The 22,950-nt window shown below is 42.7% G+C and overlaps 1 protein-coding gene across 3 annotated transcripts in view; it reads right to left on the reverse strand.

Moving 5' to 3' along the window:
- Positions 1 to 22,950, reverse strand: part of LOC307235680 (adhesion G protein-coupled receptor D2) — a 126,874-nt gene that overhangs the window by 29,546 nt on the left and 74,378 nt on the right. For 2 of the 3 annotated variants that reach the window (XM_080007846.1, XM_080007845.1), the window contains one exon: positions 22,506 to 22,725. The exons of the other annotated variant lie outside the window; for it this stretch is intronic. In XM_080007846.1, coding sequence (XP_079863972.1) covers positions 22,506 to 22,725 — 220 coding nt within the window. The remainder of the gene's footprint in view (positions 1 to 22,505; positions 22,726 to 22,950) is intronic. 3 annotated transcript variants of the gene reach the window in all.

Below are 22,950 nucleotides of genomic sequence, written 5' to 3' on the forward strand. Positions count from 1 at the left end.
AGTGCAAACACACACACACACACACACACACACACACACACACACACACACACACACACACACACACACACACACACACACACACGCAAATCAATTAAGTGTCTGAGAGGAGCCAGAGCAATTTAAACAAGCCAGATTAATTATCTTCTAATTATGTTTAAATTAATTCAGTCCAATCATGAACGGAGTGAACGTAAGACAAAAAGAGACGAAAATTTGTCATATTAGAAATGAAACTGAGGTAATCAAAAAACACACACCATACCACACGGGATAATTTAGACAGATAGACAGATAGACAGACAGACAGGCTTATAGATAGACAGATACAGCGATAGATAGATAGATAGATAGATAGATAGATAGATAGATAGATAGATAGATAGATAGATAGATAGATAGATAGATAGATAGATAGATAGATAGATAGATAGACAGATAGATAGATAGATAGATAGATAGATAGATAGATAGATAGATAGAAAGATAGATAGATAGATAGATAGACAGATAGATAGATAGACAGATAGATAGATAGATAGATAGATAGATAGATAGATAGATAGATAGATAGATAGATAGACAGATAGATAGATAGATAGATAGATAGATAGATAGATAGACAGATAGACAGATAGACAGATAGATAGACAGATAGACAGATAGATAGACAGATAGACAGATAGATAGATAGATAGATAGATAGATAGATAGATAGATAGATAGATAGATAGATAGATAGATAGATAGATAGATAGATAGATAGATAGATAGATAGATAGATAGATAGATAGATAGATAGATAGACAGATAGATAGATAGATAGATAGATAGATAGATAGATAGATAGATAGATAGAAAGATAGATAGATAGATAGATAGACAGATAGATAGATAGACAGATAGATAGATAGATAGATAGATAGATAGATAGATAGATAGATAGATAGATAGACAGATAGATAGATAGATAGATAGATAGATAGATAGATAGACAGATAGACAGATAGACAGATAGATAGACAGATAGACAGATAGATAGACAGATAGACAGATAGATAGATAGATAGATAGATAGATAGATAGATAGATAGACAGACAGACAGACAGACAGACAGACAGACAGACAGACAGACAGACAGACAGACAGACAGACAGACAGACAGACAGACTGACAGACAGACTGACAGACAGGCAGACAGACAGATATCTACATTTTCTTTTTGTTGTTGTTGTTTATTGTTACTTTCATCTGGGCGGTTCGGAGGCGGCGCAGCAGCTGCAGGCTCAGATGGGAGGTGGAGGGGGTGGAGGTGGGTGTAGGTTGAGCAGGCGAGGAGGCAGATTTATGGCGTTAGGGGAGTGACCTCTGGGGCCGTAACACGGTGATGGGTGAGCGGCTCTCAGCGGTAAGCTACTGGCACTTGACAAAGTGCCTGAAGCCGAATGAAATTTCTTCTCTTTTCCTCAATCATCAGGCAGCCAGTGCCCTGACCCCCATCCTGACTGCTATAACAAGATCTCCCATCTCGCACGGGGCACGTGGAATTTACTGTCACATATAGTCCTCAACGAGCTCAAGTGAGCGCTTCTTTCACCTTCAGCCGAGCGGGAGGAGAGAGCCCCCAACCCAGAGAGTGTGTGTGTGAGAGAGAGAGAGAGAGAGAGAGAATGAAAACGGACATAGACATATCTCTGTGTGAAGCCGACTCTCATTCACTCACTCAGTCACACACACACACACACGCACGCACGCAAACAGACACACACAATGAAATGTTCAAACATTTTTTTTCATTCTCACTTATCAGAAACCGAAAAGAGTACGAGAAGGAAAACACACTTATTCGCAATCTTGTCTTTCTATCCACACACACACACACACACACACACACACACACACACACACACACACACACACACACACACACACACACACACGTACACACATGAACACACACGCATGCACACACGCACGCACGCACGCACACACACACACACACACACACACACACACACACACACACACACACACACACACACACACACACACACACACACACACACACACACACACACACACACACACAAAATGATGTTGGCTGAGGCATAAAGGGCGGTGCCGTATCAGTAGACAACTCTGGCCTTTACATCAGAAGTCAATCTTCCTTATCATATCCCCCCTCCCCGTCTGCCGGGAGGGACGCCACACACACAGACACACACACACACACACACACACACACACACACACGGTAGGCATTTGTTGGAAGTCTCCGATGGTTGTTTGCCTCCTTTCATCAAGCTCAATGGCACATGCACGGAGTTGGATTTAATAACCGTAATCATTTTTTTTATAGGCAGTCGATAAATCCGGGCGCACGCACACATTCAAATTTCACCTTCCTGCCGTTGTCGGTGTTGACCACCCAGCGGGGAGGTCACCACGAGTGTAAAGACGGAGCACAGTGCCTGGGGGCCGAGGGTCATGTATTAATTTAAGTGATCATTTAGGTGGAGGTAGAAGTGTGAGAAAACAAAAAAATCTTCCTTCTTGTCAAATGAAGGCCAAAGTGAAGTGAAAAGTACAGACTTCAAATTTTGATTATGGACCTCGAGGTTAAAATTTGGGTTGTTACAGTAGAACGGCTTATTATAGGTTTTTTTTTTTACTCTGACCTTCAGAGCATTTGAAGGAAAGAGCTGTCAAACGCAGTAAAATAAAATTCAATTGTGGTGTAGGGATGGTGTGGTGTGGGCAGCCACACATGACCTTGATCTAGATAATTTGGACCCAGGATCAGAGTGGCTGCATACCTGTTGCTCATTGGTTGGTCTAACGAGCAACAGGTAAAACTCCCATCCCCACACTCACTCAGGAGAGGAGCCCTTGTCATGACACATGTCTATCTGCTCCTGGGCTTGTTCCACGTAGCCCAATCTTTAAAATAAACTGGTGTCTACAACCTCGTCGCCTGTGTCTCTGTGCCAGAGGGCCCTGAAAATGCCACTTGGATGGCACATGGTCGGCCAAACTGCCATAAAATTTCTTCTCAAAGCTTCAAAAGCTTCTCTTTTGTTTTATGTCCATTTGATTTAAATTTGTTTACATGATGTAACTTTTTTTTCCTTTTCTCTGCATTTTTACAGATAAGGTTTTTATAAAGCTTTATCCTAGTTTTTCCATGGCCTGCTGTTTTGATCCATTTTATATTGTGTTTCGTTTCATGTAAACGTAGATGCTTTAGACGTAAAGCTTTCTTTCTTTCAACACTAAATTAACTATTTATGGTCTGTGGAGTGTGATTGACAGGAACCCCCCCCCCCCCCCCCCATTCGTTGCACTTCCCCATTGAATTCTAATTTCCCTCAAATTGGGAGTGCTAATCCCAACCCTCCAGCTCCTCCTCCTCCCTTTCCTCTTCCTCTGGGAGAACATTATCGTGGCACGACGACCGGAATCAATCGCAAAACCAAGATTAAACCCGCGTTGATTTTCTTCGCTGAGACACAGGGTGTTCAATTTGACGGCCACTCTCTTTCGCTCTCTCTCTCTCTCTGACCGTTTTTACACCACAATGAACGTGCATATTCGGGTTTTTAAAGAAAGGTAAACCTGCTAATAATGACCAGTGGACGAGTATGCCTTTCGTTTTGTCTTCCAGTGTGTCACATTCAACGTCACCAACGCCTGGAAAAGGGGCGTGTCATTTTTCCAGTGATTGGAAAAATAAAAAGTGAGAGCACCATGGAGTATCCACGGCCGGAGATGCGGGGGCCCGCAGAGTTGCCCACAGAGAGGAGTGGTCCCACACCCCCTCAAAACATTTCTCATTTCTAAATGGGATATGAAATGATCGAATGACACACAGATATTCCTGCCTATTTACACGCCAACGTCCGGAAACAGGGCGAAGATTTGCGTGTCTCCTCGGGTGTCATGCTTCCACCACAGCCCATCAGAGCCGAAGCCGTTAAAAACCTGTGAGTATTGCAGGGGCAATTTTGTCCCAGGACTGAATGCCGGGTGTAGCCTTTCACGCTAAAGAGAGAAGCCGGATGTTTTGGTGCAGTGGAAAAAGGGTATCTCTCTCTCTCTCTCTCTCTCTCTCTCTCTCTCTCTCCACACCGTGAGTGTGACTTGGTCATCCCATCAGCCCCAGGGGCCACAGACAGGGCTTAAAGGGGACGGGGGGGGGGGGCTTATAATTGAAAATAAAGAAGGGCATTAAAAAGCATTCAATAAGGCGGTGTGAAATTGATCAGCTCATAAAAGCTGTCTGTCCCTCGCACAGGAAAGTGAGTGTACATGAGCGGGGAGAGAGGGGGAGGAAAGGAGAGCGACAGGGAGAGAGAAAGAGAGAGAGAGAGAGAGAGAAAGAGAGGGAGGCGAGGTGAATGAGGCAGGAGATAAGGACAAGTGAAAGAGAAAGTGAAGTAAGTGATGGAGGGAGAGCGAGAGAGAGGGGGGGGGAGAGGAGAAGAGGAAAAATGGATGAAGAGAGGGAAAAGGAGACACAGCAATGAGCGTTGATGCTCGACTGGTTATTCAAGCTATTATTACACTGTTGCATGTGGAGAAACGCAGTGAGAGGTGTTCCACGAAACATGCTCTCCCTCTGTTCATCCCTGTCTGAACACAAACTCACACTTCCCCCAAAAGTGCTTTACATTAGGCATAAAATATATATGTATTGTTTTTTTAATTCATTTTATATTTTTTCATTTTGTACACGTTATTGGTATTGTAGGTAAAAAAAAAAAGAATCTGAAACGATGTCTAGATATTAGATACTAAGTGAATAATAATGACATTTAAAACAGCCCTGTGCACACTTCAACACGGCAGGACCCCAATTTGAACGCTGGGACTCAAACCCAACGAAAACACTAATGAATAAAAACATTTAGACAGACAAAGATACATCGATAAAAGGTTAAAGTCCAATTTAAAACTAAAATAACACGATAGATAATTATAACCACCATCATAACTTGTTTTATGTTTTTTTTCTTTCTTTCACTTAGTTGTTCGATTGTGTTGTTTATTTCTCCCTTCCCTGCATTGCTGTTGTGACAGACGAGGGACGCGTGGTTAAGCCACGGTCTGCGAGTGACGGTGCTGGCTTTGCCCCGTGGCGGCGCAGCTGTACCGGGTCTGCCCGTTCAGCCTCTTTAAGCCCTGATTGCTTCGGACCCGTCCGGGGGCGTTCTCTCGCGTGTTGTTTTGTCTTTCAGTGTGGAGGGCGTGCCGCAGGTCGCTGCAACGCCTGCGGACCAAGGAACACGGACATACAATACTATCGTTATTTTATCTTCCTGCGAGCCTTTAGTGTCGTGAACCACAATAAACTCTGGCCATGCCAGCGCCCCACCGCCAGAACGTCCCTCCCTAAACCCGTACACGTGGGCAGAGACCCTCACACCTACTTGATTTACATCCCCTGCACGTCGCACCCTTCTAAAAAGAGTTAATGCACTAACAAGTGTTTTCTTTCCATGTAGGAGTAGGTTCAGCTTCAGGCTGATCTGAGCCTAGTGTGAACCTCTCTCATCCATCTCCAGTGACACCACACCCGACGCCAAACACCCCCCCCCCGCCCCCCCTCCCTGCAAAGGGAAAACAGTCCTTATCCCGGAACCTACTCAACAAATTAAAAAAGAGGAAGAAAAAACTGTCGTAAATGCGGCAAAGCACAATACGAACACCAGCACCCACACCCCCCCACCCACCCTTGTGATTTATCTTTCAGTAATTTATGTGGACAATTCGCTGCTTGGGTCTCTCTCCCTCTGTCCCTCTCTTGCTCTCTTCCTCCCTCACTCTTTCTGCCCCCCCCCCAAAAAAAAAAAAAAAAAAAAAAAAAAACACTGCCAAAATAGGAATATTTGAGCACCAATCGGCGACACTGGTTCGGCATCCCCGCATTTTTTTTTTTTCTTTCTCTTTTTAACTTTCAATTCTGAGCATCCCTGCTTCACAGCCCCCAGGGCTATTGCCTTTCTCAATCTGTCCCTGGAGAGCCAGGAGTTATGGTCCCTGTCGATTGAGGAGAAAGGGATGTTATTCCCCTGTCAGCCCCTGCTTGCTCCGCCATCCTCCCTGGCCTGATCTACGGCCCCGCCCCCCACCCTTCGCCTCCACCCGCCCCGCACCGCACCCCAGGCTCCCCTCCGTCATATCCGTCGCGTGTGATTGCGGCGGCGTGTGTGATTAGGGGGATGGAAAATGGCTCCTGCACAGGGGTCATGTCGCTTGTGGCGCTGCCGGGACGGTGCAGGTGCACGTGATCTGAGAGCACACAAATCAGCACGTGGAGATGTCTATGTGCGCGCGCACACGCACACGCACGCACGCACACACACACACACACACACACACACACGTATAGAAATCCTCAGGTAAATAGACATTCATTGTAAAATGCTCCACCGCAAATATGGTTCATGTGAAAATATCTTGACCGAGACGTTAGATTGAACTATTTTCCAATAAGACAGATCAGTAGTTTCTTCATGACGACGCTTAATAATGAAAAGAACAAAAACAAAGCAAATATCTATATTTATTCCTCCTCTACATTTCTAACACAGTTTGGACTGGATCTATCTGGATGTTTTGTAAATACATAAATATAGTCTCTTTTGTATCAGGACACTGGATATGACAAATACTTTTACTTTTAATACTTTGAGCACATTTAAGAGCAAGGACTTATGGGTGAATGACAAACAATTTTTGGGAGACATGCATTTATATTTTTTTTACATTTTTAGACTTTTAAGACAAGAAACTCCTCAAATGAATGAACCTTAAAAAAAATTGAAAGTCGTTTCAAACTGAGCGTACTTTATAGTTTATTTCAATGATAATTGATTCGGACACAAAAAAACGAGTGTCCTGTCATTGACCGTTATATACTTTAACTGATAGAAGAAATGTCAATGTGGTACTTTCACTTTCAAGATTCATTTTTTGTCTGTAGTATGTACATCTACAGAGTGCTTCTTCCACTGCTGCTATTTAAACTTGTTTTATATAAGAGAAGTAGGAAAGATGAAAAAAACAACAACCTGGATATGACGGCTCAAGAGACACGATTAAATTAGGTTTCACTGCAGCCTGAACCCTCCCTTAATGTGGTGGGAAGTGGCAGAAGCATCCCGAGAGAAGTAACCCACCCCCCGCGTGGGGTGAAGAAATGGGTGGTGCTGGTGGTGTGGGGGTCCCTGAGCGACTCCCCTGATTAGGAAGCAGTGGCAGGGTTAAAGATATGGGGCAGGGGACTGATGGTTGTCTGTGATCAGGGCTGTGGCCCACACTGAACTGTGGAGCGGGGTCACGTCCTGCGAGGGCCGCGTTTACCGAGCGCGTGTCTACGCCTCGAAACACGCGTGCTACTCTGCAAACAGCTCCACCCCCAGAAATGTGAAATGCATTTCTCGACCTTTATATAGCTCGTCGTTAACACATTCTGCTGGAATAAGTAACGGCAATGCAAATGGTGTAGTACAGTGGTACCTCGACTTACGACTGTCTATAAGAACGGTCGTATGTTAAAACAGTCGTATGTCAAAGCAATTTTTCCCATATACACCACGCTCATATTTTTCTATGATTTTCTTCTTAGTCTCAATGGGAATCATTGCCTTTTTCTTTTTCCCATCATCCGTCTTCTTAGGACTCATCATGAAGGGTAAAAATAGACAAAATACACAGCACAAACACAGTAAATATGAAAAAAATATTGATAAGCCACGAACTACGTGGACACACACGATGTAGGTCGCCCGCTTACTGACTGCTGACTGGCCGCCGACGGCGCCAATTGCAAATTTCCACGCTTGTATCTTGGAGCAGTCGGTCGCAAGTCGATACAAATTTTCGCGACTATTGCTACTCGTATCTTGGATTAGTCGTAAGTAGATGCAGTCGTGAGTCGAGGTACCGCTGAATTGTGTGGAAATGTATCATTCTCTAAACAGCATCTACAAATAAGTGCAGGTACAGAATATTAAAAAAGACCATCTAAACCACCCTGATATGAGACTCTATGTGCAGTCCCCGACTAAAATAGACTATTGGCCAAAATACGTCCTAACTACTACACATGGACTTGTAGCGTAAGAAAGGTACCTGTATTCTTGCTTCAAGGAAAACTCTGGTATTTTTTTAACCCAAGCTTTATATTTTGGATCATTGAGAGTCAAACCGAGTGAATGGCATCAGAATAGATTCATTTCAATGAAACACTATTGAGAGAACAGCTCCAGTCAACTGCCGCCAAAGCATGTGGTTGCAATAACCTATTACCTATAGGTAATTATACTATATATATTATATAGTATAATATAGCTATTACCTATAGGACCAATTCTGCACCTAAACCTGTTTTATTTATTCATAAAACATTTTATTTATTCAAATTGGATTGCAAGTGTTTTGTTCCTTGTACTGCTTGAGATCCTCCATTGAGCTTTTGTCCTGAGAGTTGAGGTCAAAGGGCACAATAAACTGAAGAACAGCCCCCTTAGAGCTAGTAGGCATTATATGTGCTGCACAACAGGAATGAGGATGATGACCATAGGGACTTTTCTTGGAGGAAGATGAGGTGACATCACCCCATAATCATGACATCATCCTGCTGTCCAGCGAAATGTGAACCATATTTGCACGAAGAAAAAAAAAATTCTCAAAATCTACTGTAATGGTGCAACTAAGGACTAGTGTTCTGCCAAATGGGAGATGTCTAAATCCCGGAAAAGAATGGTCCATTGTGATTTCCAGAGGTCAGGGGAAAACCATCACACCTTCACCACAACAACAAAGAGAATGTACATAGGCTCCATTTCAAACTTTGCACTCATCCTGCAAGATCATGGACAGCTGCACGATATGGAGGAATTAGGCTTTGTGCAAAAAATCACGTATTGCAATGAATATTGGGGCAACAGCTAAAATCTGTTGTGGAATGAACAAAATATAACTCTGGTCATGACAAATTGTCATAATTTTAGCAGAGTGTGATTATGTTTTTTTTGTTTTTACAGACAATTTTATGGATTACCACTTTAAAATAACTCACAAACAATAGCTGGCTCTGTAAATGTCCCACAATGCAAAGGTATTTTCTCGAGTATTTTGCAGTTTGCAAGAGCTTCTGGGGCAGACTCCAGTTCACTCAAGCTTGTTCAGGATCCGCTTGGTATTTTCCCGATTTATCTCATCTAATCAAGTCGGACTTATTATTACACGTATTTATGCTTATTCTCTTAGAGACAGAAACACAAAAGTTCTTCTCCACTCGCTTCGGACGAACACTTCAGAGCAGTCAAACCCCGGGCAGAGCAGGGGTCTCTCCGGGTGGAGGGATATATAAATAGTCAGATAAATGGATGAATAACCCAGAGGAACGGGAGCTCTGGCAGCCCGGTCATCCATCACATATTCTATTACCACACACACTATGTATAATGCAGTCAACCTCTATAAGCAGATACAAATTCAACTCCCTCCCGCCTCAATTTGTTATACCTGACAACACGGCGGCCCGCGCTTTGTTGTTTCTAAGAATTATGAATAGATTTCCCTTCACCCGACGACTCAAACCATGCAGACCGTACGCACAACAGACGGGGGAAAACTAATTTAGGAAGCCATAGAGGCTGCGCCGCGGCTCGACAAATGTGCATAAACAGTTGTACTTAGAGCGCTCTTAAAAACAACCGAATGGTTGTGATATTTCATCTTCACAACAAAATATCACCCGCTCTCATCGGGCCATGATAAATACGGAGAGCAGGGTGTTTGTGAGAGCACAACACAAAGCGGTGGTAGAAAGTGACGAAATACAGTTACTGTATTTAAGCGCATTTTCAAGTGCCTGAATTTATTTAGGTTTATTCAGTTTTACTCCACTACATTTCAAAGCATAATACATTTTACTCTAAAACATTTATAAAATAGTCACATTACTTTAGTTGAAAGAAATATATATACATATATATCAGGGACTGGATCTATCAAACCGCTGGTATGTGATTTTTCATCAATGATTCATTTTGTCCATATTTTGTAAATTACAATGACACTATACTATTTTTTGAAAATTATAATCAGGATATGCATGGAACGTCAATGTGGTACTTTCACATTTTGTGTATTTTTCTCTACTTTCACTTCAGCGAAAGGTCTGTGCACGTCTTCCACCGCTGACAGAAAGTGCAGTGTTTGAGCATTTCAGACATTTTTTTTTTTGTTGAAAAGCTGTGTTTTAAAACTGACTCCAAACTGCTCTGGTCTTCATTTAGCTGTGGCAGCTTAAGCCACAAACATCATACCTGTCACTCAGAATGAACGGGGGAAAAGAGGTTTGGATGAAGGGACGGGGGATCCACAATATGGAAGAGAGAGCGAGAGAGAGAGAGAGAGAGAGCGAGAAAAAGAGAGAGAACACTAAGATGAGAGAGACCGGCAAGAGGGGTAGAAAGAGAGGAAGGGGATCGACGGAGAGAGAGAGAGAGGGAGAGAGAGAGAGCGAGAGAGCAAGCGGGAGCATGATAGCGGAATGTAAATAGACGGCAAACCGATAGCACATTTCGACCACGGCCTGTTTGTTTGGGTATTTACACTGCGAGACTACAATCAAGTCCTCAAAGCCTCGGCCCCGCGTGACAAGGGCCCGATTACAGGGTCACGCATCTGCCGAACTGCCAAGCTGACAAGTCCAACCCCGGCACGCGCACGCAGACACACACACACGCGCGCACAACCACCAAGGTCACGTCCACGTGTTTGTCAATCACTCCGATCCGCCGAGGGAATGCAGGGGAGAGAGAAAGAGAGAGACGGAGGGAGAGAGAGAGAGAGAGAGAGAGAGAGAGAGAGAGAGTACGTGAGAGAGCGAGAGAGAGGGAGAAGGGAGGAAGCAGGCTTGTAAGGAAGCCCTTTTTTTCGTTCCTCGCTCATTGCTGGCTGAACTTTCAAGCCCTGTTTGGTTTGAGCAGATGTAGAATTAGTGCACATCACTTTGCATCAGGAAGACGTTAAACACAAGCCGCACTCGGAGGCCAAGCACCACACACGCACACGTGCACGTGCACGCGCACACACACACACACGCACACACACACACACACACACACACACACACACACACACACCTCGTGATGCGTGGTGTCTGTAATGCTGCTGTGGTAATTATCGATGTGATGTCAATCCCCCAATGCAGCAACAACTTCTTCTTCATCATCATAATCATCATCATCCTCATCATCATTATCATCATCTTCTTCTGTTTTTATTCCTGAAACACGCCCGGTGTCTCCGGATAGCCCTGTCCAGCTGTTGCGGCAGTTTGAAGTCTCTAATTGAAACCACAATCCAGATTTTCGCCGGAATAAACTTTGCTTCAATACACAGCGCTGACACTAAATGTGGTCCAACCAGATGCTTTTAGGAAATAAAAGTACGTTTGTAATCATTACTTATTGCATTGTAGGCCTTCATCAGCTGATCTTACCTGAGGAAAAGTACTTGAATTTCCTATTGTTTGTGGTAATTTGAACTACATTGTAGATGTGTATTAATTACGTTATAAGCACATGCTATTGCTTCATAAAATTCACCCACATGAGTACACAAATACAACCACACGTAGCTCATTATCCTAATACCCAAAGGGCGGGTCATTGACTTGTAATTTGTATTTTAGTTTTATTTTTTCTTCTAACAAATCAAGCCTCTTCTTCCTATCGTTCTATTCTCTGGTGAAGGATCAAAGACCAACGACAGAAATGCATGTTTGACTCCCTGTGATCTCTGGGATAATTACTTTTTACTTGTGACGCAAGCCAGCAACAACAACAAGGAAAAAAACAAGCCAATTAAAGCAGTCCAATCAGCTGTGATACTGATGTCGACAAGCTGTTCTTACACGACTGGCTACCCATTACACAAAACACATCAGAGCGAAAATAAAACACCAAAAATGGGGGCCGTAAAAAATAGTACTTGTTCATGTTCTGACTAACGAACAAGGCCAACCGCAGGCTGATGACTAATGCAGCGGACGGCTTCACACCTTCTCCAAATCAAGATCTAATAACATACAGAAATTGTGGAAGCATGAATACGTTTTTGATTATTAAAAAAAAAAAAAAAAATTAATTGTATCCTGTAAAATCCCTGTAAAATTGCATTGCAGCAAGAAGGTCCTGGGTTCGATTCCCGCCTGGGGCACTGTTGGTACTGTGCTCCGGTGGGTTATCACCTAAATAGGAGCCTTTCTGTGTGGAGTTTGCTTGTTCTCCCCGTGCTCACATGGGGTTTCCTCCACCTACCATCACTAAGGACCCCCACCAAAAACATGCACACATCACCGTCTGACCAGCGATGGGCACCTGGTACCAGGTCCCCGGGCGCGTCGACGAATGCTGCCCACTGCTCCTGGCTGCCCCCCCGGAGGAAGGACAAGCCAGGATGGGTTAAATGCAGAGGCCTCATTTCACCGGCCACCACCACAAAAAAGCATGTGTCTGTGTATATAAGCATGTGTTGTAGTGTGGTGTCATGTGACAAATAGAGAATCTCCTTCTTCTAAATGTCTACACGGGAAATGATGAGATAATGTCAATGATCCGTTGGAAAAAGAGTGAGTTGATGTACACCACCCCGGGTAACGCATCCATAAGCGCTTGTTGAACATTTCATTTCAAAACCATGGAGCTGCTCCCTCTTCACCGCCTCCACTCTTCTGGGAAGGCTTCCACTAGATTTTGGAACACGGCTCGCTCAGTGATTTGCTCCGATTCAAAACACAAGAGCATCCATGAGGTCAGGCTCTGATGGGGAACAGTTCTTGCGCTGTCGTAGCTTCCAGAAGCCATTTTTTGGAACTCGGTGGCGGGTGTCGCAACCGAGAACGGGCGCCCTTCTCGACGCACAGCGCGCTGCGGCACTCGCGGCGGCAGAACTCACGGCTGGACGGGACAGGTCCGGCGGGGCAGATGTGTGACGAATGTATTTGTTAGAAAGGTGGCTTCCTTGTGCTCTCATGGAGGTTTCAGTGAAATACTCTGCAGGGATCTGGGCACATGCCACACCAGGCCGAAGGGCTCTTTTGGTGGGATTTTGTGACGGAAAATCATGTTGGGCTTGAACTCAGATGATGATGCACTTGTTCAGATACTGGGATATTACGCACATTTTAGCCTATGATCCGCTCCTTCACCGGGGGCGGGCAGGCACTGTTGCGTGAGCTCCGGTTTCATTTGGCGCTGAGTTTCGTGCACCTTCAGGAAACTTAAGGAGAGCAGATGACACCGCCCTGATCTCACCATTACCATTGCTTCGAGTTTTTGAAGGTTTTGGTTCTTGACACATCGCAGGAAGGAATCCTGCAACGTGTCAACGAATCAGCCTAAATGCCCGTGACAAGCTGGAAGACAGAGGCAAGGATGGAGGGATGGATGGAGGAAGGGGAAGTAAAGGGGGGAGTCGACCCCACAGCGCTGCGGGTGAGGGAGCTGTGCGTAATCTACGGAGGAGGCCGTGCAACGCCAATCCACTTGGTGGGGAAGGCCCCTGTAATTGCCCGGGAAGCAGAAGAACACATGTGAGAGGAGGCGGAGGAGGCGGAGGAGGGGAGGCAGATGTCGGCATGTGGGTTAAGTAAGACAGGAACAGGAAGTCAGGGGTGCTGAGGGGTGCTGGGTCGAACCTGGTTCAGTGGGGAAACGTCTCTCGGGACAGTCGGCACGTCAAAGACGGGGGGGGGGGGGAATGGTCTTTCTGATCTTCCAATCTGTCGTTCCATTTGACTATATTATTGATATCTTTAGGACTGGAAGAGCACTTTTTGCCTATTTATATTTACCGGATCATTCACTAAATGCCGCACTACACGATTATTTTCCCTCTGATTAATGCAAATAATTAAAGGATAATATCTATACTTTCAGTTAAATTTTCTGCAAACAGAAGATGGTGGGACCTAGAAAACACTTTTATTATTATTATAATTATTATTTAGCATATGCATTTTTCTAAAGGTTGAGGGATAGAATAAAACAATTATAATAAAAAAATATTATGTGGAAAAATTAGATTAAAATATGTAACAGGAAACTCTGGCCAAATTCTTTCCCCAAGCCAATCTCCAATCTCTGAAAGGGCACTTTCAACAGTCCCTCCAATCGAGTGATAAGAGGAAAAAAACAAACAAACAAAACCCAAACAAAACAAGTGCTTCACCGGGCTCCGCTCTTTAAGGCCTCAAACGACATGAAGAGACGGTTAGAAGAGACAGGGCGACCCTTAACAGGCCGCGCGACCTTCAGCCGAGCCATTGTGTTCGCCGTCTCATCAGGAATGCCACGCCCGCGTGCACTCACAGACATCAATGGCGCTCGCTCTCCTTTCCACCCCCCCCCCCCACCCCCACCCCTTCCACTCTGCAGTCTCTCTAGGTCTTTTTCGTTTCTCCAGTATTTTCATATGCGCGTGTCCCTTTTGTATTCGCTACACCCCAGACCTCTGCCTTTATCCTCCACCCTCTTTCCCCGGCTTGACCTCGACATATGCCCTCCCCCCGTCTTGGCATTTTGTTCCAACGGGCCTGAGTAAACGGAAGTCTGTCGAGATGGAAAAAGGCGTGGAGGTATCAGAGGAGCAGCTAGGACGCATGTGCTTGGTAACCCCCCCCCCCCCCCCCCCCCCACCCCAAAATACACGCGCACACACACATACACACTGAGCCGTGGGTTGACCTTGGAGGCAAGAGGAAACATCTATCTGTGTGGAGATGCAGTGGATATTGTTTGGGGAAACAGGACCCATCTGCTAGTTTATTGGCTTTGTCCTCCGTGGAGGGAAAAGCATTCAAAGGGCACGGCTGAATTAAAGGCACTGACAACAGGGCCCTGCCGCGGCGGAGAATTTTTCATCTTTCGGCACGTGTGTACGGTTTGTTTTTTCCTCAGTTCCGGGGCAAACTTTGGTGTGACACAGTGAAACTGAAGCCTGTCAAATAAATAATAGCACAAAATAAATACTTAAAGGACGATCCTTAGAATGACCGCCTTCTCAGACGCCAGTATCTGGAACATGACACTGAACTTTCCTTGCTCTTGAATGCTGCTGTTTCGAGGGCTTCTCTTTCCAGCATTCACGTCTTTGTTTCTCTGGTTTCCATGCAAGTATAATCACGCACGCACGCACGCAAGCAGGCACGCGCACACACACGCACACGCACACACACACACACACACACACACACACACACACACACACACACACACACACACACACACACGTAAACAAGTTCTCATGCATACAGTGAGAAAAATCGTGTTGTTTTCTCTCAGCTCTCCTTTCTGAGAGTTGACAAAGCTTCAGATTTCAAAGAACCCCAACACATTTTCAATTGTCTCTACAGCATGAGGTGAAGGCTAAGCAGCTATGCACTTCATCAGGTATAATAACATGCCTACAGTCGCAGATTGGTGGAGAACTATACAGGCATCATCCTCCGAGCTCCTCTCCCGGGCGATCGATCAGGCGGAGCCGAGAGCATTTGCAGAAGCAGATGAGTCAGTAGCAAATGAGGTGAGTAATCCCCCCCGACAATCAATTATTATTATTATTATTATTATTATTATTATTATTATTATTATTCTTTTATTTTTTTTCTCCGTTTGCGCTTGGTCGGAAACAGTGTTTGATTTGCCCCCCGGTCGTGACGGAGGATTTAGTCGCGTGGACACGACACGCGCGCCGCGCAGGAGATTTAACGACCGCCCGACGCGTCAATGAGGGAGACGGTGATGGTGTCGGATAACATGCAAATCACCGGCGAGAAGATACGCCGTAAATCACGGCCCCGCGGCACCCGGGGGTGCACGGAGCTGCAACACGGAGCAATAACACTGCGTGCACGCCATTCAGATGTTAATGTCATTATTGTACAAGTCATAAAACCCTGATTTACACGGTATTTACCGGCGAGACAGACGCTCCACGGGGTTTACTTGTTCCAGACTCATCCAGAATGTTTTCGTGTTGTTATTTCTATCTCCTGGTTGAGATGCGATTAAAAAACATTGTTTTATTTTATTTATTCCTTTGCAGTGTTTTCAGGATCAGAGTCGGAAGTACTTTATTCCGCCAGGTGTTTTTTTGGTAACGTAACAGTCTGAGAAAAAATGTATAAATGAAATTAAATAAAAACACGGGAAAGGTTATTGGTATGGGTCTAAACTATGATTATAAATAATTCAAATAATTCTATTTCCTGCAGTTTACCCTTTGCAAAAGCTTAAATTCAAGCGGCATGTGTGAGTGAGTGCAGCGCAAATTGGGCAATAACAAAGAGTGACTCTGAAGCCGTTTTGAATTACACATGAAAATCAGCTTCTCTTCAACTTCCCTCTCCCTCTCCTCCCCTCCCGCTCTCTATCTGTTCCCCAACTGTTGTCTCCAATCTGCCCCTGAAACCAGAGGACTCTTAAGTCAGCTGAGAGCGGCGCAGGTCACGGAGGCAGATTGGAGCGGGGGGCGTCTGGTTAGTGTCGGGGACGAGCGCGGAGCACAGAAGTGACAGGACTCTCCTGCAGCGTCTGACTCCACTCTGCGCTCTGCTGCTGCTCGCCATGTGGCTGCCCAATGCCTCGCAGGTTACCTTGAGTCCGCCACGAACGTTACGATGTCGATTGTGCTATCTGGACGTGTGTGTGTGTGTGTGTGTGTGTGTGTGTGTGTGTGTGTGTGTTTGGGGGGGTTGGAAGGGTGCTGAGGGTTCACAAGTAGTGTTCTTGGACCCTTGAAGTTTGGTGAAATTAAGTAAAGTTGCATCAAGGTAAATGACACGGAAAGTGAGCACACAAACAAGGGGTGGAAACATAGAAAGAAAAGATAAAATAGATTCATTTGGGGAATTGAGGTGAATAAACTATAACAATAAACTATATAAACTAAATTAAATTGAAAAATATATATACCAAATAGACAGCCAGTGGGGGGGGGGGGGTAAAACATAAAAAAAGATGAAGGAAATTAAAACTCTGTGTGTGTGTGTGTGTGTGTGTGTGTGTGTGTGTGTGTGTGTGTGTGTGTGTGTGTGTGTGTGTGTGTGTGTGTTGAAATGGGTAAACAATTACACAAAGCAACAATAAAGAAAAATATACAGCATATGCTTTGGCAAGATCTTATAACATTTGTGCTGGATTTGTCTCCTCCAATATATCTTTGGAGGGAACACAACACGGAACACAACCACTTCGAAAAGGTACGCTCGCTCTATCTCTCGCTCTCTCTCTCTCTCTCTCTCTTCTTCTCTCTCCCTTCTCTCTCTCTCTCTCTCTATCTCTTTGTTTTTGGTTGTGAGCGAGGAGCCCGAACCAGCATCTTGAGAAAACTCAACGTTCAGAACTCAAGACTCTTCACAGTTTGTGAAGTGGAGACCACACTTTCCCAGACGACCTTCCGCGCCTTCACTAATTCTCACATTTTCACATGTTTTTGTCAAGTTTTTTTTTTTTTTTTTTCCCGTTTTTTTTTTTAGTTTACAGGGCGCCGCACAATGGGCGGCCTTCCCCTGCTCTTTGTGAAAGGGGAGAAATTTGGTTGTGTTTTGATGGGGAGGACAACGTTTGGTGGCTAGAGAGCGAGACGCTGCTCCAACCAGTACAACGGCACGTCTTCTCTCTTTCTTTTCTCTGCGTCCATTGTTGGCACTCTGTGTGTGTGTATGTGTGCGTGTGTGTGTGTGTGTGTGTGTGTGTGTGTGTGTGTGTGTGTGTGCGCGTGCGTGCGTGTGTGTGTGTGTGTGCTGGAGGATAATATCCTGTCTTGTTCCACCGATCAATCGGCTCAGTCTGATGTGCGGCCAACGTGTACGTACATTTTCACTGTGCAGGTATCCAAAGTTAACTTGGAATGCTTTTAAAAGACACTGTAAAAAAAAACAAAAAAAAACATTTTTACAGTTTTTCCCCAATTAATTTTTAGAAATTTTCCCTGAAAATGACAGGAACATCATATTATAATTACAAGAATACGCTGTTTATTGGAATGTGTCATGTGATTTCACAAAACAACTCAGTATAAATGAAATACTTTTGTTTGTTTTTGACTCAGAATGTTTTTTTAACTGCTTTTAAATGACAATTTTAACAAAACTAACCGTAGAAATAAAGTATTCTTAATTCACAAAAGCAACAGCATTTTCTGTAATTTTACAAAAACATCTATTTTGTTATGGCGATATCACTGTTACAAATACTTAATATATAAAGATTTAATAAAAATAACATAAAAATACTGTTAATAATACATTTAACATTGCAAGAAAATATTTGACGAAAAAAATAAATATTTTGTCCTCTAGCATAACTTAACCACACATGAACGGAATAATAATAATACATTTAAAAAATAATAGGTGAGTGGTGCGTTTTAATTCTAGAGCATAACTTTTATGTATTTTTATTTTTTTTTGGGCAACTGCTGCAAAATGTCACTATATTTAAAAGTGATTTTAAAGTATTATGTGAATGTATTCTACTTCAATAAGATAATTCTCTTTTTTTCCACTTTATAATTTTTAAATGAATGACACAACGTTAAAGTACAGCTAGACTAAGAAATTAAACATGGATGTTGTTTGCATTACATAATTATCTTTGACAACAAAACAAGAGTTTCATTGCATTGATATAATAATAAAAGGTGCACTGAATAAAGATTAGTACGGCCAAGGACGCCATTTTTGGGAGCCAACTGCCCAAATGCTTCCTCTTCAATCCATTGGCATCCTTGGATTTTATAGTAAGTACATATATAACTAAAAAATATTAATCTAAACGATCCATCCAACACTACACAGGACGATGAGTACTGACTTTTGTACGATCAGTCGTTTACTTTGATGTTAGATTTGAAAAAGCTGTGACTCGCTAGCTTTCCAAACCTAACATCACAAGTGATGTGCCCTTATGTTGGTCTTGAAAGTCTTAGAATCTGTCACAAAAGAAGCAAGATGTCAACCTCTATCTGTAGGAGTTTAAATAGTTCTGTGTTGTGTGTTGTGTTCCTTTTTGAGTTGAGAAAATGTTATTTGTCATATTTTTATTGCATATACTTTTATTTGGTAGTTGATTGTATTTTTTGATTTTTTTTTTTTTTTAACCATGTTTCTTCATGCACCAAAACACCAAGGCCAATTTTTATGTAAAAAACCTACTTAGCCATAAACCTGATTTTGATTTCTCCCACTTACTCCAAGGTGCCCCGTGCAGAATTTAGTGAGATCTAGTGGTGAGGTTGCAGATCACAACCAACTGAACCCTCCCCATGGTGGTACAACATGGGGGCCTCCGTGGAGGAGACGGTGGTGGCGAAAAATGTGAAAGACCCTCTTTAGAGCCAGTGTCTGATTTGTCCGTTCTGGGCTACTGTAGAACAAACATGGTGGTGCAACATGGCGCCCCCCCGTGAAGCGTACCCGCTCCCTATGTAGATATGAGGGGTTTATTCTAAGGTAACGGAAAACAAGACTCTTGTTTTATACACTGATTTGAATAAACGTATGAATATTATACTCCATTTCTCACAAATCCATTCCATAAATTCTACACACTGCACCTTTAAACCCTCTGGATTACTTGGGACAATTATTGTCACAAAGCTGAAAAAAGGGCAGTTTTTCTGAGCTCGTTGGACAGCGACGCTACAAAAATATGATAATCTTATAGAACATGATGCGTTGCTGTAGAATAAACTAACCAACAGTATTATAAAGTAGGTAAAATTAGCACAACCATAAACATCTGCAGTGGTAAAATGCAACACACACATTAATGCAGCAGTAATATTCATCCAAAAACATCTTATATAATATAGTAATACACTGACAGGGACCATTTTACTGCATAATGAGTACTTTTACTTTTCATACTTTCAGTACATTTTGCTGATAAGGTTTTGAATGCATGACTTCTACCTGTACTAGGGTATAAATCATTTAATTGAAATTAAATTTTGTATTACTCTCAATGTGTTTCAGGTAAATGGGGAATTCACCTGCATCCCCACTGCTTTCCACTTTCACGTCCCTAATGGATTATTATTGGAACTAGTTAATGAAGGTGCTCAGTATGAAGGGAGGAACAGCAGGACGCAATATAAGCCTGATCATGCTCTGTCTCTGTCTGCTTTACCTCCATGGTCCTGTTTCTTTACCTCGCCAAAAATAGTGGCTGGGGTAATGGGAACATGGCATATTCTGTATTGAAGGTTTGTCTGTCTCCCACAGGATCCAACTGCTGAAAGCTTCATAAAGGAACATGCTTGGTAAGTTAATAAAACCCATAGCCCAACAAATACTTCTTTTGGTATTACCTTCATCTGGCAATATCAGCCAATATTGACTTTTATTTTTTTACATAAATCATAACAGAACCAAACATTATTGACAACGATCTCTTATCATTTGAACTTGTCTCTGGTTGACAATCTATGTAATGGTGTCACTGTGTCGAAATCTGCACAAATATGTCTTTATAATTTCTGTACTTGAATTAATTACCGATATTTGTGTCCTTGCCACTTTTTCGGTCAGGGTCAGTAAGAACTGTTATTACTTAACATCAAGTGTATTTGCATGTTGTGCTCAATTGATTTTGCCAATGATGATAATGCAAGTTACAATCTTCCAGTTTTCTAATTTATTTATTATCTTGAGCATTATAACATTTGATATGGCTTTTTTTCCTCCTCTAGTAGTAAAGTAAATCATGGGGGGGGGGGGGGGGGGTGTCCCCAATGGAATGAAAAAGTAATGTCAGTTTTTGCTGTTTGGTAATTCATTATTTGTACTTTTTTGTCTTTTTATTGTGTTTTCTCTTTAATCTATTTAATATTTAAGTGTAAGCACCAAATATGTAAATATGTGAATTGACTTAAGTGGTATTTATTTGAATTACTCATATTGATATATCAAGTAGGATTGAGTTATGTTAAGTACAAGCAACAAAATCCTACATGAATCCAGCATGAATACAATTCATTTGTGTTTAGTGAATTCAACATAACTGTATGATGTAGCATTTAAAATGGTGTTGTGAGATTTGCTAAAGAGCATGTAGTAATTACTTTTCTAGTCTTTTTCCCAGTTATTCAACCTAGTCTCGTGGAGCGGTTAACGTAACTAAATTCAGTAAATGTACATTTCATTTCTTAGAGTGCATTTAGAGAAAGATAATGCAGTTATTTTGACAGTTTATTAATGTGCTAATGTGAATTTAAAAAATATTTTGACAGATATTTTTCCTGACAGGTAATTTAACTTTGCGCATTTGCAAAGTAGAATTACATGGGTTTTTTTTGTTTTAATTGTAAATGGTCTTCGATTTTTACAGCAGTTTTTTAAAAATAACAATATTAATTATAAGAACTTAGGATTTTCATTATTATATTTAAAGATAATTATTCTGTTTTTAGAGGTGTATGACTATTCCAGCAATTAATAAATAGTAAAGTAAAATATTTCATGGAATTATATAAAATTACAGTAATAGATGTTAATTACTGCAAAGATAATTACTGTTTTTTTACAGTTTATCAATGTTTTTAAATTGACAGTCATTTACTGTTTTTTAACAGACATTTTCTGGCGCCCCTGCTGCCAGAAAATGAATGGGGTTATTTTACACCTTTTCTTTACAGTGGACCTTTTAAAGACATTTTACACTTGAGACTGACTTTTGGACGAGCCATCTCTCCCTCTTATTCGATGAAGTATTGCAGGTAAGTACTAGATATTTGGTACAGTGTCAAGTCGAAATAGGAAGGGTTTATGAGCTAGTTGGTTCTATGAACCCTCGTTGTAGCGGTTTCCCTTTAGGTCAGATGATTACCTACTGTAATAAATGTAACTAATAAATGTAAAAATAAATGTAGTTTTTTACCACAGAGCTTAAGACAGTTTAAGACAGGTAATTACCAAGGGTTTTTGGGGGTGATTAAGGAGGAAAGTATAAAGTGATTTAGGTTCATCGAGAACAGGTGAGTACAGCAGGTAAGTATGAAGGAAAATATCAGGTTTAATATCAGGGAGGTTTACGTTTTATAAGATCAGAAATGTTGACTCAGAAGAACAGAGGAACTTGACTCATATTGACAAAAATAAATATGTTAATAAATACAATCAGCTAAATTCCAAATTAAAAATCTAATCAAATCAGATAAAAGGCCATTTAATGACTTTTAAGGCCTAACTTTTGTGAACTAACTTTTTGTGAACGGGTGTCAGGTCTTTAAAAGACCTGACACCCTGTGTTTTAAAAGGCTGTTATACAACTTTTCGAAATGTGTATCAGCCCATATGTTCACCCAGAACCCTCTGCAATGTGTCTAATCAAATAAGTTGACGAGCATCTGCAAAGTTTTTTTCAGCTTTAAATCAGATATTTGTCTCATGCCGCTTGTATGTGTCTGGATGACTCACCCCCGCAGCTCTCCTCCTTCTGCAGGGTGGTGCTGATGTTGGGAGGAGCGCAGGTGGGGTCATGTGCCCGCAGGGTGAGACCCCGACCCTCCCCCTCCTCCTCCACCACCACAACCCCTTCGTTCCGGATTGGGGGATGGGGGTCCATGGGGATGGGCAGCGGGGAGCTGGCGGGGCGGGAGCTGGCTCCGGAGCTGGACGGTCTAGAGCTGGCACAGTTCTGGGTGTGTGTGTGTGTGTGGGGGGGGGGGGGGGGGCTCATTAGGAAAATACTGGAAGAGGACAGAAAAATCACATGTTGCAGGGGTGCAAAATGACCTGGTAGAACAGCGAAGAGTCAACAAAAATTGATGCATTTCACAAGAAAAGTATCAAATATTTCCACCATTTCTCACTTACGCTTCCATGAAAGGGTTTAATCCCTGGCCTACAAATCAATGTCTTT

This window comes from Zeus faber (genome assembly GCF_960531495.2).
Source record: "Zeus faber genome assembly, chromosome: 1".
Classification (NCBI taxonomy): Eukaryota; Metazoa; Chordata; class Actinopteri; order Zeiformes; family Zeidae; genus Zeus; species Zeus faber.